At 40.4% G+C, this 19,346-nt stretch overlaps 1 protein-coding gene across 1 annotated transcript in view; it reads right to left on the bottom strand.

The window, feature by feature from the left end:
* The window catches only part of CDH23 (cadherin related 23), a 1,005,178-nt gene that overhangs the window by 621,663 nt on the left and 364,169 nt on the right, over positions 1-19,346 (bottom strand). Inside the window, exon 9 of the mRNA XM_075217048.1 lies at positions 787-865. Coding sequence (XP_075073149.1) covers positions 787-865 — 79 coding nt within the window. The remainder of the gene's footprint in view (positions 1-786; positions 866-19,346) is intronic.

Raw genomic sequence — 19,346 nt, 5'->3', positions numbered from 1 at the left:
CTTTCAGAAGAAATGCACAGTTGTTACTCAGAAATAGAGCACTTAACCATATGTAGTCCTTAGACTACATAGAGTCTCGGATATTGGAGTTCCAATATTTTGAATATTATGTCTACACTTAATATACATGTACAGCACGTTCCACACTGTACAGTGCACATAACTATACTGGTTTCGATCAATCTAATTTAGGTGACTGGGGAAAAGATAGAGCCAGAAAAAGGAATGAGGGAGCCACAGTCTCTCGCTTTGTTTTGTTTTAAATTTTCTTCAGATAAAGTTGGGAAAATGTTTTATGTAGGTTTAGAATCATAGGGAACAAATCTAAATTTGACTTTTTTTCCAATATGATAGTAGAGCAGCGAGTTTTAAATATCTCTGTAGGCAAATTTACCTTAACTAAAAGGTGTCAAGTGTGGCAAGTATGTACAAACAGGGAATAAAATGCAGAAAAAATAAATAACCTCTATTAATAAATAACTGATAAGGTTTTACAATGCTATTCATAGGTCAAGACAAATTAGGCAAGGATGCAAAAGATACCACCTTGCTTAAAACTATTTGCCATAATATCGTTCATGCATTAGTTTGTATCAAGCTGTTTCGGTACAAAACTCCTACACAATTGCATATAATGTTGGACTAAAAGAGATTACAAAAGAAAAACAATTTAGAGGAACAGGTCAGTTGTGTGGTTCAAACTTATAAAATGTTAAAGTCTTAAGCATCCTATGTAAAACTCCAAACAGCATAAGGTTTACATAGGTAAAGAATTGTACAACTTACCAGAAACTATTGTGTAGCCAATTCCTCTAGGACGCCCTTTATCTTGATCAATAGCTGTTATCATACGTACTGTTGTTCCCTTTCAACAGAATACAATAATGATTAATCACTCAGGAGCAATATTCTAAAATTGATAATACATTTTTTTAAGAGGCTTCTTGTGGCATACAAGAGACTGGCAACAAATGTTTCTTAATATCAATGGTGTGTTCACAGAGACATTTAAATCTCTTCTCAATCCTCCCACCCCAAATCCTCCGACTACCATCAGTGCCCAGGATGTTGCTTCCCATTTCAAGGACAAAATAGATAAGATCAGACTTGAAATAGTATTATCTCCTTCAACAAGCAATCAGGTCAATTCCTTTGTAGCACCCTCTGACACTCTCTCTTCATTTGATCCCACAAATGAAGAGGAAGTTTCTACTCTCTTCTCATCTTCCTACTCTACCCCTTGTCCTCTTCATCCCATTCCCTCACAAATTAGTAGGTCCCTGTCTCCTGTGCTCATTCCATCTCTAACTAAAATCTGTAATTTATCTCTTTCTACTGGTATTTTTCCATCACTATTCAAGCATGCAGTGATTACTCCCACTTTATAAAAACAAAATTTTGACCCAAACTCTCTCTCAAATTACTGCCCCATCTCTTAGCTCCCATGCCGCTCCAAGCTTCTTGAGAGAATTGCCTACACTTGCCTCACACACTTTCTTACAGCAAACAACCTACTGGATTCTCTTCAGTCAGGCTTTCGCTCTCAGCACTCCACAAAGACTGCCAATGATTTGATCACAGCAAAAAGTAAAAGCCATTACTCTCTTCTAATTCTCCTGGATCTCTCTGCTGCATTTGACACTGTCGACCACTCTCTCCTCATACAAACGATACAATCCCTAGGCCTTGAAGGCACTGTCCTATCCTGATCCTCATCCTACCTATCTAATCACTCTTTCAGTGTTAATTTCTCTGGATCCACCTCTGCTCCGCTTCCTTTATCAGTTGAAGTACCACAAGGCTCAGTCCTAGGTTCTCTGCTATTTTCTATCTACACCACTTCTCTTGGAAAACTAATAAGCTCCTTTGGATTTCAGTATCTTCTCTATGTGGTTGATACACAAATCTATCTATCCTCTACTGATCTTTTACCATCTGTGTTGTCTCACATTACTGACTGTCTTTCTGCCATTTCATCATGGATGTCTTCTCACCAACTCAAACTCAATCTTTCAAAAACTGAATTAATAATATTCCCACCCAAAAACAGAAGCTTCTTGCCTGACATTTCTATTTCTCTTGATAACATGACCATAAATCCCACCCTTCAAGCTCATTGTCTAGGTGTAATCCTTGACTCACAACTATCATTTATTCCCCATATCGACGCTATATCTAAATCATGTTACATATATCTAAAGAACATTTCCAGAATACGTACATATCTCATATTAGACACTGCAAAAACCTTAATTAATGCACTCATCATCTCCAGCATCGACTATTGCAATTCCCTCCTTACTGGTCTTCCCAAAGTCAGACTTGAACCCCTACAATCTGTTTAGCATGCAGTGGTTAGATTGATTTTCCTTGCAAACCGTTCTTCTTCTGATGAGCCACTCTGTCAGTCTCTACTATTGGTGCCTGTATTTCAACGAATCCAATATAAAATTATTCTACTAACATACAAGGCCGTCAACAAAATTGCACATACATCTCCTCACTTGTTTCAAAATATCTCCTAACTCGACACCTCCATTCTGCACAAGGTCTGCGTCTCTCTTCCACTCTCATCAAATCCTCCCATTCCCGGTTACAGGACTTTTTTCGGGCTGCACTCACTTTGTGGAATTCCCTCTCTCGCACAGTAAGACTTTCCTCTAGTCTTCAAACCTTCAAGTGTTCTTTGAAAATCCACCTTTTCAGGCAAGCTTATGGTATTCCTCAACCACCACCTTAATCTCCCTAGGTTACCCTATTACCACCCTCTAAACAGCTAACACAAGACAACAACTCTCTGACCAACATTGCTTTGTGACTGATCACACAGCCCACTCAATCCTTTTACCTTTGCATTCTAGCTGGTCCATTGTGCAATATGATGTAGCATGTGCCCTTGTGTTTCAAATTCCCATTGTCCCATAGATTGTAAGCTAGCAAGCAGGGTTATCTTACCTCTCTGTCTGTATGTATTACACAGTATTGTTTTATTAATGTTTGTTCCCAATTGTAAAGCGCTACGGAATTTGCTGGCTCTATATAAATGTTGATGATGAGGATAGGCATCCACAGGGAGGGTAAGCGAGGGTAAAGGGGCACCCTTGCTCCATCTATGGGTCCCCCTTTATCTGTACTTTCACCACACCCACCGCTCCACTACCTAATCATTCGTCTGTGGCAGCGAATCTGAATGAATCAGCTGAACTTTGATTCACAGCCAGACTATCACTGAGGAGCTTTCAGTCTCATGAGTGAGACATGATCAACGTTTTATCTCATAATATTAAAGTTGATGTTACCTAGAAGTCCCCCTGTCCTCATCTGAGGTGACAGATTAGAGGTGTGTGTTTATGTTTTAATTAGTATCAATTAGCACCTATTTTTCTCAGAAGATGGATTTGTGGTACATAGTAGGATGAGTTTCGATCTGGTAGATTTTCAACTTGCTGGGATTGATTCATAATGGGCCTATGGCCCCATCAATTTTTCTATTTAGCCCCCCTCCTTATGCCCACAGTAAGAGGTGACAAACACATAAGAAAAAACTGTTCAACTCTTCAATTTAAAAGCACAACTAAAGGGTCAAATCTTTTACATGTTTTTTTTTACCATGTGTTTTATTCTGCAGTTTTATTCTTATTGGAAGAAATTTGTCATATAAAAAAAAAGCAAATATTATTCAAATGTGGTCATCTATAAATTTGATTGTTACTGCCGTGGCACAATCTGTGGTGGAGATAAAGAGGGGTGTGGGGAAGGGAGAAGAGTGGGAAAAAGAACAGTGCAAAGGGTACAGACAATATACTTGGATGCTAATTAAGTTTAGCAGTTGATTATAGCTTTTTTTGCAGTATTTAAGGTTATAGCTCTTTGGCTTTTGTTTATAGCTGTAATGCATTGTATATTGTATGTGGTGGTGGTACGTTACTTCATACTTGCCAACTCTCCCGGAATGTCTGGGAGACTCCCGCATTTCGGGTGGGTCTCCCAGACTCCCGGGAGAGTGTGGCAATCTCCCGATTCTGCCCGCATAAGGGCCAAAATTCTGCGATTCTCTGGGAATCGCAGCATTTGGCCCCGCCCCCTTTGTCAAATGATTGCATCATTACGTTGCAATTTTGGAGCCCCGCCCCCCTCACGCCCACCTGCAACAGAGAGTCTCCCGGACACCAACTGAAAAAAGTTGGTAAGTATGCGTTACTTGCTACTGTTGGTAGTTTTAGACCTGGGGGTTGTTTGGGGTAGAATATGTTTATAGCTTGATGTTTATAGCTCAAATTTTGTAGCTCGTGGTATTGGTAGCAGTGTTTATGGCTCTGTATTTTAAGCAAATTGATTATAGCTCGTGGCTTGGTAACGGTGGGAGGTAATTGTGATAGGGTTCCCTTCTAGTGGGATTGCTGTGTTAGTTTATAGTTTTTGAGCAATGGCTGCCCAAATGGGGATGTCTGTATGAGTTTAGGGGTGTGGTGGGGGTTAAAATAAACAGACTATATGTGGTAGACTCTGTGGGTATATTCTATGTGATTGGGAGATCGTATAAGATGTTTTGTGTTGAGGCTAATATGCGGTGTGTAGTGTGAGGTGCGCTAATTGTCTGTAAGCTCTGGTGCTCTTATAAGAGCAATTTGTTACGATTGTGTAGCCTTCTTTTCCGGAGGGTCTGGGTGGCTTTTCCAGTGGTGGGTGGTGAGATATTGATGGTCGAGAGGTTCTAGTGGCTTAGGCCGAGCGGATTAATGTAGCTGTGGCTGAGCAGCTTCCTTCAACGGCATTTGGAACGCATGAGCGTTCCAAATGCCGAACTTCCGGTTTTCAGATAGAACGCACAGGCTCCTGTGCATTCTACTGCAGAGTGGATTTCCTCGTGTGCTGGTTCTTCGTTTCGATGTTAAGGTCTTGCGGTTGTGTGTTCGGATATTAGTATTGCTGTGGGAGATTTCTGGGTCCTTTGGGTCGTTTGTCTGCAGTGTATCCAACGTGTTTCGTCCATGTTTCATCCGTGAACTCATACAGACATCCCCATTTGGGCAGCCATTTCCCAAAAGCTATAAACTAACACATCAATCCCACTAGAAGGGAAGCCTATCACAATTACCTCCCACCGTTACCAAGCCACGAGCTATAATTAATTTGCTTAAAATACAGAGCCATAAACACTGCTACCAATACCACAAGCTATAAACTTTGAGCTATAAACACCAAGCTATAAACATATTCTACCCCAAAAAAAACCCAGGGCTAAAACTACTAACAGTAGCAAGTAATGGTACCACCACCACATACAATATACACTACATTAGAGCTATAAACAAAAGCAAAAGAGCTATAACGTTAAATACTGCAAAAAAAAAACTATAATCAACTGCTAAACTTAATTAGCATCCAAGTATATTGTCTGTACCATTTGCACTGTTCTATTTCCAACTCTTCTCCCTCTCCCACACCCCTCTTTATCTCCACCCCAGGTTGCGCCACGGCAGAATCAACGAAACAACAAACAACAAGCGCGGGAACTGGAATGCCCAGATCATCCGTAACGGCTGCAACAACCTTGGAAACACACAAGTCAAGCGCAGACCCTAGAAAGGGTTTAAGCCACCCACTTCCAAATCTATAAATTTGAGGTTGCGGACAGGGCCTTCTGCTCTTATGTTTTAGAACAGACTTAGTCTGCTAGGACTTGCAGTTCAGTAGCAGGAGAGTAATATGAGCAATAAATATATGATATTTTTACTTTATTTGTTCAACCAAAGCATAGATATTTAAGCAAAGACATCCTTGAACACTGACTTAATGTTACCAAGCCAGACATTATATATAAAATGTGATGTGCGTAATTTTTTTTAATCGTGCAAAATGTACTCAGCAAACTATTATTTCTTATTAAAAAACTATTATTTACCTTAATGTATTGGCACAGACTGTCTAAGACACATCATAGTTAGATGTCCAAATTGAAAACCTGACTTTTGCCACTAAAGGGATAAAAACATTTAATAAATTCATCCAATAAATACCAGAATATAGCTCTACTGAATAACTATAGTACTTATTCCACAACTAGAGAGAATGTGAAATACACAAAATGTTAATTAATGCACTGTTCAAAACACTTATTGCTGCTCCATTTTCGTAGCCATACACAGAGTCGCGAAATGCACATTCATTTCTCCCAGCAGAGAAAATGTCATGTTTGGAATTTGCATGTATAATCACCAGAAAGGTGGGAAGGAAAAGCAGCTTCAGTCACTCTGATCCAGAGCTCTACTTCATCACCCTCCCAGTGAAAAGGTCAGTTTAAATGGTCACAGAGAAACAAGTGGCAGAAACAGTTAATATATGGTGAATGTGTAATATCAGGCAACTTTACTTGGACTTTCAGTTCCTCTTCTAAAACAATTCTTTATAAAAAAACAAATAAAATATATTGATAATTATTTTAATATTATTCCCAGTTGAAAAACAATTTTATTTAAAAAACAAAGATTTTTCTTCTCTTGAATAGCTTCAGATGGTGATAGCAGAAGGATTGTGGCAGTACATGTACCGCCATGATCCATGTCAAATCTCTGGAGGAAGTCGGCAAATCTTATCAACAGCGAGAGTTATCTCCAGCGATAGCAGTGATATCTTAGTGCTAACCCCTTTATAGATAGGGAGGGTTTCTCCCTATATCCGGTGAAAGCACTAATTTACACAGGAGATAATGTTTTTTTCTGTTTAATAAATATAGCCCGATACTGTAAATTGCTTTGACAATTGTCAGGGATGCAATGACGGCATTCTGCTAACTTTGCACATCAGTAATAATTTATGACTTAACCGGAAGCAACCTCCATACTCACACTATATCTCCATGTTTTCTCTTTAGATTGTAAGTTTACATGAACAAATTCCTTTGTATGTTGTTTAGTATATACTGTCTATAATGTCTGTGTACCTAAAGTTAGCACGTTATAAATACTATATAATACTTACATATTAAAATATTCAGCCATATGCTGTGTATATTAATTAGTTATTTACAGATCAAAATCATTTAACCTGAATCAATTCAGGTTATATAATCTATTTAGTAGTTTTTGGTTGTAAGCGCATGGAGATCTGCAACAGTTGTGGTTGAAAAAGAGTTGTGGTGGGAAATTATAGGAGTGGGCACAGAGAAAAGGAAGGGTTAATCTAGCATGATACTGTAGGTTACAACATAACTTCCTTTTCATGTTCATTTACTGTCTCCAACATCTGAATGAATTGCAAACACAGGAACTCTGTGAGTTCCAGAACCCTACCAACACCACAAATCTGTGTTCCCAACTACCTTTGCTGCTCTTTGCTAGGATCTTTTCAATAGACTGTTCAGGGAAAAGCCTGCACACTTCATTCTCACAGAGCCAGCAATAAATCCCTGGTCACTGACCTTTGCACAGCTCAGAGCTGCTGGGTCTGGTATCCACCAGAGGCCTTGTAAATCATTAGAATGATGGCTTTTTCAAAGCTTACAATACAACTGAGAAATGTAATTATAGCTAAAAGGGGAGGCTTAGAATGAAAAATAAAAAGAAGGAAGCGATATAAGGCAAGGAAGTATCATCAAGATTCAGGGTTCCATCTTGATAATTTATTGTGCTTTAATTCACTGTTCCAGAAGGAGAGAGATGAACTCCAAATCCTTCAACAAGAATGTTTCTCCATTTAAAAGACTGGGTGAAGGTGTCGCTCTATTTGACAGTGTGCTAGTTGCCTGTCAAACAGAGGAGAACAGTTCGGAATGATAAGTGGCAGACAACCGTGCTGTACATTTTAAAGGCAATCAGAGACCAACAAACTGTAGTTCCCTTACATCTACAATGACTTTATTTAAGTCTGAAAGGGGTCATACTAACTCTAGTAAGCTATAGATAGTATTTCTACAGCTCATTTCCCATGTTCTGATCAGCAGCGTGAGAAACATCTGCGAGGAGAGAAGTGTAAATGAATCAAGTCAGGGTAAATAAAAGTGTAAAGTACATGGAATCCATCTTCACGAGACATGAGGATCAACACATATAGTAGTAATTCATTGTAGATATAAAACACAAATTAAATCTGCAAGCTAGTCTTTTAAAGACAGAGGCGCAACATATTGAAGAATAGATGTCTGTCTGAAAAACTGTTTAGGATACCTAAGAACCACCACAACGACAGAAAATATGTAATATAATACCTTTGTCAATGCTTGGTTCTACTTTGCAGCTGTGCAGTACACCAAATACACTAGAGATGAACTAAAGCAAATATATATTTTAAGCAGGGGCGGGCTGGGCCGGGGGGCAGGGGGGCATCGGCCCCCCGGGCCGCTCACAATCACGGCTGTTAGGGCCGGCCGCCCCCCCGGAAGTAATATCATTGATAATGCGGCCGAATCACGTGTCATGTGATGCGGCCACCTGTGCGGTGTGTGCCCCCCGGGCTGACGTCCGTCACGTCAGCCTGCACCTGATTTTAAGTATGCCATTTTGAGTAGACTTAAGCATTTTGTTCACTTTACATATCCCCCTGTCATAACAGTGTATAATGGAGGCTTATTAACTTTAGGGCACGAGAATTTGACAAAAGGTGCAGACAACTAGTTTGTCTTTTAAATATCTAATGAGAGAGAGCATTTTATTGTTTGGATGCCCTCACACAATGTAACTTATTCATAGCTGAAGTTAATAAAACTTTAACTCTCTAACTTCCTGTCTGGACTATTGCAACCTTGTTACTGACATTCCATGTGGGGGAGAAAAAAATCAAAGAGGAGGAAGAGAGAAAGAACCAGATGGAGAGAGACTTGGGGAGGGGTAGAGAGAAGAGAGAAGTGGAGAGGTGGAGAGAGAAGAGAGAACCAGAGAGAGGAGAGAAAACTGGAGGGGGACGATGAATCATCTACAGTGAGTAAAGATAGGAGAAAGGATAGAGAGAACCATGGAAGGAGAAACTGTGGGTGGGTTGAGAGGGAACAATAGAAATACAAATAGCGACGCCTGCTCTAGTGGGTTAGGGGGATATTGCAATGGAAATCGCACAGCAGCCCACATTTACAAAGACCAGACTTGCTGCTGTATTGAAGACCTCATCAGTTTCCATGCCTAGTTCCAGACCTCATCATGCGAGCCCTCCATAGTCATAACCCTCTGAGCTCTTTAGTAATCCCTGCATTACTTCTACAATAAGCTAAAAAATTTAACAAATAGGAAGTCTCTGATTGCATTCTCAACAGTGGAATAATTCATATAAGTTTGAGCTTTGTATTTTTGCAAACCTAATAAGCATATGTGCTACAGTATTACAGTGTATCACTAGATATACAGTATGTGGTGACTTTATATTTCGATTTACTTCATCTAATCTGAAACATTGCTTGGAGGTGAACAATTAAACTCTGAGTTACCTGCAGTTGCTAATTAAATATTATTAGCACTTCTGCTAAGTACTCAAATAACACCTCTAAGGAATTTCCACTGTATCCAGTTTCAGTTTACAAGAGGTCAGAATTCACAGTACATACAAAAAATCTGAAATCTTGCTAGGCAGACAAATCTGTTATAATAAATACTTAAATATGCATTCAATGCCACAGCTATGCTTCACATGTGCATTTCAATATAATATGATACTAAAAGAAGTCATTGTTAGGAACATTGAAACATCTGTAAGCATCAATAGTTATAATTTTTCCCTGTCTTTAAAATTGAAGGTCCTTGGAGCTGACACATGTCAATCAATGAAGAAAAGGGAGGCGTTTCAATGGTTAGTGATGACCAATATTTTGAAAAAGATTAGTTCAGGGGTTTTAATGGCCTGCTAGGATGCAGTGATGAGGAAGCCAACAGGCTCTCTAAGTGAGCCAGCAGGCAGGTTTTCATTAGTTTCGCACTGTGAAAGTCCTTAGAGAAAGCATCTTCATGCAATGAAACTGCAGGGAGCCAGCAGAATAACCATCAATTGTCACCTCTAGGGAAGAGTGACGGAATTCCAAGTGACTTTGTGGCTCCTTGTTAAGAATTCTAAAATACAAATGTTACTTTTCTGTATTAATACTTATTGTTGGTGTACGTAAGCAACAGTAGTGTATTTGAATTGGTAATTCTTTTAATAAACCTTTTGTAAGTCTTTTACATATGACATTTAGTAAATACATAATCTTAACAGATTTTAACTAAACTGAAGACTTGACCTTGGCAACTAATAGTATCGACACTAAAAGGGGTCTTCAACAACCATACATTACAAAATATCACAAGTTATTGATGAGCTCTGGTGAAGTTATTTGTCTATTGTACATATTTACAAGAAAATATATTTCCTTTTTGTTTAATATCAGTGAAAAGAAATATTTGTCAATTTTAGTGTTTATGTACCAAATTACCAACAGGGATACTTAGCTGGATCTATTAAGGTCCATAACAGGAGTGTTACAGTAATATATATACATCTGTAGGTTTTTATTAAGTTAAAGCACAATCATCTGCTTATGTCTTTACATTTGTACACAAATGCGAACATATGACATTTAACAAGGTAATTTATATTATAAAAGCCATAGCAGGTTTCCTCTTAATGCAACAGCAGCAGCTTTATTGAAGTGGACACCAGGAGAAAAGTCATGTCCAGTACCATCTCCCATTACCATGTTTCCTATGCTCACATTTGATGAATAAAACCTATTATATCAATATTACAATTGACAAAAATCCGCTTTGCTTTACAGCTTAAGTGCAGCAAGAAAAAGTAGAATATTTAGTTTCTCTTGGTCTCCTATGTCTGGAGAGGCATATCAGGGGCACACACACCTAAGTGTAGCATGACAAAAGGAGTGTCCTTTGTAACTCCAGAAGGCCAATACGAGATGATGATGATGATGACGACAGTGACCATGTATAATTGTTAAAAAAACCGAGGCTTGTCCGTCTCCCCAAATAAGTAACCAGTACAGGTACTTTAACCAGGACTGGCTATCACTGATGCAGGGAGAGAATGAGCATGGTCACCATGGAAATGCTGAACTTAAATAATTGAATGTCAGAAAACCCACAACTACTTCCGTGAAAATAATTGGGCATGGTTGTGCAGGGGCAGATCACAACATCATCGGGTACATTAGCAAAATTTTCGTTAGGCCCATTGATGCCAAACCACCCTCCCGAAACATGTACAGGAGCTGACACATGCTCAGTGAGGCCCCATTTGATCAGGAAAACAACCATCAAACAAAACAGACCAATAGCTTCAGACAGGACAAATCCCAAAATTGCAGATGAGAAAATTGCTGCTGTTTCAAGGAAGGATACCTGGCATAACAAACGAGGAGGCTGCCCAAAACTGTTCCAATATTGGCATCGGAGTCTGCCACGCGAACTGTAGGAGCAGTAGCACAAATGAGTTTAGCAGCAGTCCAATGTTTCTGGTGACAGCACTAATATAAAATTGCCTCAGTACCAATAGGGTGTGTGAAGGAGCTCCTATATCGCCGCTGATGACGCAGTCACAGTGGGTGGAGCTTGAGCCACGCATAATGGATGCTAGCATTTTACTGCTGTTTACATGCGCAGAGTAAGATATGAACTGGCTGTAAGCCAGAGCATTCTAACCAAAGAAACTGTCTCTCATATATAGCTCCACAGTAAGTTCTTTGTTTGAACCTGAAAGCCATGTGCTTGTTAGGAAATACAGGGCTTTGAGTCATAATTACAGGCCGTCTCTAGTTGCGGGGGTGTGGCAGAGGTCAAGCCCTCCCATCTGAAGCAATGCATTATGGGTAAAGGTTTATAAGCCATTGAGACAAACATATCACTCTCATTCGATCACTCCACACACACACACACACAAACTTGGAACCTGGGGACCTCTCTTACACCTGGAGCCCTGAAGACATACCAGTAAGCTTCTATCTGTAACTCTTAACTTCTTATCTGTCTGTACATCTCTCCTTGCTTGCATGTATATCTATTAACTTTCTTTTGAATCCTTTACCTTATATGTAAAGTTTTCCATTTAACTTTCTGGATCTAAGCAGCCTCAGGAATGTTTGCTAACTGCATTACAATGAATTTCCATCCCCCTTATCTCTTTCACCCTCTATGTTCTGACCACATGCCACTATCTCTGCTATCTTATATCTTTCTCTCTCTTTCTTTTAATCTTTCTTTATCTACCACTTAAACATATATCTGTTTATTTTACCTGCAACTTCTAATCCCATCCCCCATCTTTCAAGAGCACATGGCATACACAATGCATCCTTAAAACACATTCATTCTCTGTCTCTATACACACACACAACACGATTGAGCAATACTGATGAAATACTCACTCCTATACATTTCTCTTACAGCATATACACTAGTAAATACACACACACACACACACACACACACACACACCAGAATAGGATATTATGTACTTACTTCTGAAGTTGTAGCGTTGTCTGTTTAATCTATAATGTATTATCTGTAATTGTATGTATGCATGTATGTTGTAAAGTAAAAGACATGTATTCTTATGCCTGTTTTGTATGTTTAGATAACTGGAATGAATAGGATGAATGGATGTTTATATAGATAATGCATTATAGTGAGGTAAATGATAGATTGGTATTTATTTAGCGATTAATACATAATTGTGGGATATTTGTGTAATATTTAGGCGAGATGTGTATATATATATGTGTATATATATATATATATATATATATATATATTTATATATAGCCTTGTCAAAGACAGGAATCGCGTAAGTCTACGGATTTCTAGTTGTCATGCGCAAGCATGACAACTGGGACACCTTGTTTATGGTTGTCATGGTATTAGGCGAAACCTCAAAAGGTTGAGTGAAATAATGCCTCTAAAGTACATCTGAGATGTCACGGGTGCGTATTATTCGACGTGACTAAAATAGCGAAAAAGACGCAAATTGCATTATATCCCAATAATTAATGAGATTGGTTATTAATAAGATCAAAGGCATTGTATCATTATTATGGCGGATCCCAGGATCCTATAACAGGGTGCATGGGGCTTTTTTCTGTCTCCATGTCCCAAACATACTCAGAAGAGCAGAGTTACAAATGCCAGCATGTCCATGGCTACGAGAGCATGCTGGAGCTTGTATAACAACAAGCACCAGCATGTAAGTCTTCAAATTTCCTATTGGAAAAACTTTAGTGATACATCAGAGATTGCAGCAATATCAATGCCGTGCATGCGCAGTAGGTCCGATGTGACGAGCATTCGCAGTACGATTAATGTAGTATAAATAGACACTATGTTGGAACAATGAGGCAAAGTAGCAGTATAGTAATATTATACAATGGAATTCAAATAAAAATAGCAAAACAACAAAACATTTGTCACAATAGTCGCAAGTAGTTGTTATTTGGATTAGATAATAGGGATTCCCCCAGGCCAGATGGTCAATAGGGGTGGGATATTCAATGAGAATCCCAATCACTTGGGATATGTAATATGATGTAAACAGACACAAATAATTTGTGAGGCTTGCTTACAGTGGTTGTTAATACAATGTACAAAGCTTCAAGATGTGACTTAAAGAGCAAGTTCTATGAAGACCGCTATCACACGCTGGGCACGCATTTAGGTCCTGGCACACTTACCTGCTCCATGCTGGGGTTCCTCTAGTTGCTGAGCACCGATGGTGGCGGTCATCTTGGATTTGGGTCTGAGCATCTGCAGACCCAATATGCTTTTAATACCTTCTCTTTGTCACTCACCGGAGTGTGAGTGCCTCCACTCTGGTACGTGGTTCTCCATCTTTCCCGCTCACACCTGTGTGGAACCGCGGCCGTCCGCCATCCTGTCGCACTGCGCATGCGCAGGTCCCTTTAACAACTACACCTGACCACTAATGTGATTGATGGATCAATCACCCCTCCCTACTTAAGGCACTTGCAGCCTTAGGTAGTTGCCTGATCTTGAAGTCTCACTCCCAGTGAACTTCTATAGGTGTGTGCAGTTTCCAAACTGCTTCCAGCTCTACTCCTGTGTGCAGTTTCCAAACTGCTTCCAGCTCTACTCCTGTGTGCATTTCCAAACTGCTTCCAGCTCTACTCCTGTGTGCAGTTTCCAAACTGCTTCCAGCTCTACTCCTGTGTGCAGTTTCCAAACTGATTCCAGCTCTACTCCTGTGTGCAGTTTCCAAACTGCTTCCAGCTCTACTCGTGTGTGTACAGTTTCCAAACTGCTTCCAGCTCTACTCGTGCTTCAGCTTCCACGCTGCTCCCTGCTCAACTCAGCGGCGGTTCCCATACCGCTACAACGCTTTACTTCTCAGCTGATTCCGGATCTACACAACTGGGTATGCTCTACTGACTATTGACTATTGCCTATTGCTCGCATACCGGTTGTATCCATTGTTGTTTGCTGCACAGGGCACAAGTACCCATATAGACTGTGTTACTGCATTGCTTCATTTAGGACAAGCTTTCACTCAAGCTACGATATCTCCTCACGCTACTATTTAGCGTTATTGTGCATATCTGCTGTGACCAGCTTCTCCTCCCTGCAAGGCATCTACTCCATACGGACTATTCATTGTGCCTTCCATCTCTGCCTCACAAGACATTGCTCTACTTGCGCTGTTTCCATACAGCCACAGTTTGCCTTTCAACTTCACTCTCCTGCACCTGGACAAGTCCTCATTCCTTCTCACAGCAGTGGTACAACTTGCTGCACGCAGACCACTGACTTCCCTGCTACCTCTCCGCACCTGGACAAGTCCTCCTATCACAGCGGTGGTACAACTTGCTATACGCAGACCACTGACTCTCCTATTACCTACCTACACCTGGACCAGACTCCTCACCATAGCGGTGGTACAACTTGCTGAACGCAGACCACCGACTACCCTGCTTCCTACCTGCACCAGTATTAATTTTCTTCCCATCACTGCAGTGGTACAACTTGCTGTACGCAGACCACTGACTCCTCCTCTACCTACCATCACCTATCCACATCCACTCCTCGTGTCTACATTATCTTCAGCCTCCAGTTTACTGCTCCAAGTCGCTGACTTTCCTCTAACCATAGCTGCAAGTCGCTGACTTCCTCAGACTATCTCTACTCTCCTGCTGTTGTGTCGCTCCAATCATTCACCTGCCTGCTTTGAGGTGCGTGCCATAACCCTGCCTCTCTAGCAGAGTTCCATCTGGTGAAACTCTGGTAAGCAACTCCTAGTGCCCGTGACACGCTTCTTTCTTATTTGTGCTTTCTCATTAGCAGGGTATTTAAGCTACCTGAACCTGCAGTCAGGTGCCTGTTCTTTGTGTGTAAAGCCCTGACAGTGCACAGATATGGCTCCCTTTGCTCCTGCTGCTTCAGCTAACCTATTCCAGTGATTTCCTGGTTGCTGTTCAGTGGCCATCATCCACAACAATCACTCACCTCCTCGTGTTCAGCTTGCTGTTTCAGTGATTTCCTGGTTGCTGTCCAGTGCCTCTCATCCACAACCACCACTCACCTTCTTGTGTTCAGCTTGCTGTTCCAGTGATTTTCTGGTTGCTGTTCAATGCCTTTCACCCACAACCATCACCTACTCGTGTTCAGTACATTGTTCCAGTGATTCCTCAGTTGCTGTTCAGTACTACTCATCCTCAGATATCACTTCCTTGTGTTCAGCTTGCTGTTCCAGTGATTTCTCAGATGCTGTTCAGTACCACTCACACACAGCTATCTCTTTCTCAAGTCTGTTCACCTCTCTGCAGTTTTCTCTCTGTAGAGATTCTTCTACTCCTGTGTTCTCCATACGGGTATCGTCTAACGCTCTCTCTCTGAGGGCCGCGACCTGAGGGGCAGTGGCTTGAAAGCCCATACCTCCTTACGGGGGTTCCTGGTGAAGATACCTGTCCGTTAGACACTGTGCCTCTGGGTAGAGTAGTGCCAAGTTAGAGAGACCTGAGGTTCCTATATTTCAATTTCGAATCGTGACATTGTCTATCTTACTTGCATACACACAGGGCTGCCATCAGGGGGGTACAGGGAGTACAGCTGTATGGAGCTCAACAGCAGAGAGGGGCCCCACCAGTCCTGGGCCCAAACAAATTCATTAGGGGTGGGGGCCTCAAAAGTGAATTAAGGGAGCAAGCGGGTGCCATTTCCAGGCAGTAGCTGAATCTGAGATGTGAGAGTTGGTATGGGGAGAGATCTCGGTGCAGACATAAGGCATAATTAAAGGCTTCTTTATAGGCAGCATGTCTGTCCCCGCTCCTGAGATGTCGCAACCACACGGTTGCCGCTATATGCTCCAGTCCCAGCCCCCCAGGTGCCCGGCTCCCGGACAGAGATTATTAGTAACAGCACAACGTTGTCAATACAGAGGAGCCAAAAGAAGACAGCAAGAAAGTGCAAAGAGGTAAATAAACTACTGCAGGGTTTAGTTGGAACTGGGGATCGGGGGTGACTGTAGAGAATGGGAGGAGGCAAATATTTGGTAGAAAGTCAATTAAAAATAAAGGTGGGTAAGAAAAGGAAGGAGAATGGGCCCTGTCTGTTACATTTGTACTAGGCCCCGCAATTTCTGGTAACAACCCTGCATGCACACATTCAGTTCTATCCAGTGGTATACATACATGTACTTTTCCAAACAATGACTATGCTGTGCCAGTCATCACTATCAGCCGGCACTTACACCTGTCCTGGAGCTTGTGCAAGTGATACTTAGGAAGTTATATATGAGAATATTGGTGATAATATAAAGGCATTGTGGGTGGAAATATCCAGCGGAGGAAAAAGTTCAGAGAAGTTGCTGATAGGGATATGTTATAAACCGCCAGATATTAGTACGATTGAGGAAGCCCAACTTCTACAGCAAATTGAGAAGGCTACACAACTAGGTCAAATTTTAATTATGGGGGATTTTAATTATCCGGACATTGATTGGAGTACTGAGACCTGGGGTACAGCTAGGGGAAATAGGTTTCTGAGCACGCTAAAAGACCATTACATGTCCCAAGTAGTAGAGGAACCAACTAGAAACCGGACTATACTGGACCTAGTAATAACAAACTATGTAGACGTAATATCAAATATTCAAGTAAGGGAGCGCTTGGGAAACAGTGATTATAATATTGTCACATTTGAAGTTAGTTTCCAGAAGCAACAGTATAAGGGATCAACTAGGACTTTAAACTTTAGAAAGGCAAATTTTAATATGCTAAAGGAGTCTATAAAGAGCATAGACTGGGACAAAGCCTTTGAAGGAAAAAATGCGGAAGAAAAGTGGGCTGTCTTTAAAATGCTGTTGGAAACATAAACGTATAAGTTCATTCCTATGGGAAATAAATGTGAAAGAATTAAGTCTAAACCAATGTGGCTAAATAAAAAGGTAAGGGAAGACATGCAAAGGAAGAAGCGTGTATTTAAATTGTTTAAGTCTGAAGGGTCAGAGGAGTCCTTCCGTAGGTACAAGGAATGTAATAAAACATGCAAAAAGGAAAATAGACAGGCTAAATTAGAAAAAGAAAGGCAAGTTGCAAAAGAAAGTAAGACAAACCCCAAAAAGTTTTTTAAGTATATAAATGGCAGAAGGATTAAAAAAAGATAATATAGGACCCCTAAGAAGTGAGATGGGTGAATTGGTAAATGATACTAAGGAAAAAGCAGAGGTATTAAACACTTTCTTTTCTTCAGTACTTACTAGAGAGGAACAAATGCTAGGAGTAATACATCAAAATGGAAATGAAACCCTACCATTAATTAATACTTGGTTGTCAGAGGAAGAAGTCCAAAGGCGACTGAAGAATATCAAGATAAATAAAGCTCCAGGTCCAGATGGCATACACCCAAGCTAAACTCAGAAATAGCTAGACCGCAATTCTTAATTTTCAGAGATTCAATCTCATCAGACTCAGTACCAAGGGATTGGCAAATAGCAGATGTGGTGCCGTTGTTTAAAAAGGGGACAATATCACAACCAGGGAATTATAGACCTGTAAGCCTGGCATCAATAGTGTGGAAACTACTGGAAGGTATTATAAGGGATAGTATTCAGGATTACTCGGTGCGCAATAACATTATTGGTGGGAATCAACTTGGATTTGTGAGGGAGAGGTCATGTCAAACTAATCTAATTAGTTTCTATGAGGAAGTCAGTGGGAACTTAGACCAGGGCAGCACAGTAGATGTGGTCTACTTAGATTTTGCAAAGGCTTTTGATACAGTGCCACACAAGAGGTTGGCTTACAAAATAAGGGAACTGGGTCTAGGAATCAACATTTGTACTTGGATCGAAAACTGGTTAGAGAATAGGGAACAGAGAGTTGTGATACATGGAACATTTTCTAATTGGTCAAAAGTTTTAAGTGGAGTACCTCAAGGCTCTGTGCTGAGGCCACTCCTTTTTAATATATTTATTAATGACCTTGGTGATGGTTTAGAGAGTAAAGTTTCAATTTTTGCAGATGACACTAAACTCTGTAAGGTAATAAAATCAGAGCAAGATGTAGCTTCTCTACAGAGGGACTTAAATAAACTGGAGGATTGGGCAGCCAAATGGGATATGAGGTTTAACATAGATAAATGTAAGGTTATGCATTTAGGGATCAAAAACAAGAACGCAATCTATAAATTAAATGTAATAAATTTACGAGAATCTATAATGGAAAAGGATTTGGGAGTGCTCGTAGACAGTAGACTTAGCAATAGTGCTCAGTGTCAAGCAGCAGCTGCAAGGGCAAACAAAGTATTGGCATGCATAAAAAGGGGCATACATGCAAGGGAAGACAGTGTAATTTTGCCACTGTATAAATCATTGGTAAAACCTCATCTTGAATATGCAGTACAGTTCTGGGCACCACTCTATAAAAAAGATATTCTGGAACTAGAAAGGGTTCAGAGAAGGGCGACAAAATTGATAAAGGTTATGGAGTCATTAAGTTACGAGGAAAGGTTAGCCAGTTTAGGCATATTTACTTTAGAAAAGAGGCGTCTAAGGGGAGATATGATTACTATGTAAAAATACATTAAGGGACAATACATAGAACTTTCATGGGAACTTTTTATCCCAAGGACTATACACAGGACACGCGGTCACCCCCTAAGGTTAGAGGAGAGGAAATTTCACAACCAGCAAAGGAAGGGGTTCTTTACAGTAAAATGTTTAAGAAAGGGTTAGACAAATCTTTAGCGGAAAAGTGTATCCAGGGATACAACCGTTAATTAAAATGAAGGATAGTAGTGGATATAGGGTAAAAATAGGACTGCAATATTGAGTCTGGGGGGATTTTCACAATTCAAACAGATCGGCGGATGCTTACTCTGGATCAATTTTTAAAATTTAAGTGCAGGATCGCAGGAGATCCAAAATAGGTT

The sequence above is a fragment of the Mixophyes fleayi genome, chromosome 6, assembly GCF_038048845.1.
Source record: "Mixophyes fleayi isolate aMixFle1 chromosome 6, aMixFle1.hap1, whole genome shotgun sequence".
Classification (NCBI taxonomy): Eukaryota; Metazoa; Chordata; class Amphibia; order Anura; family Limnodynastidae; genus Mixophyes; species Mixophyes fleayi.
The sequence above is the reverse complement of the archived record's forward strand: the minus strand, read 5'-3'. Positions and strand labels throughout refer to the sequence as shown.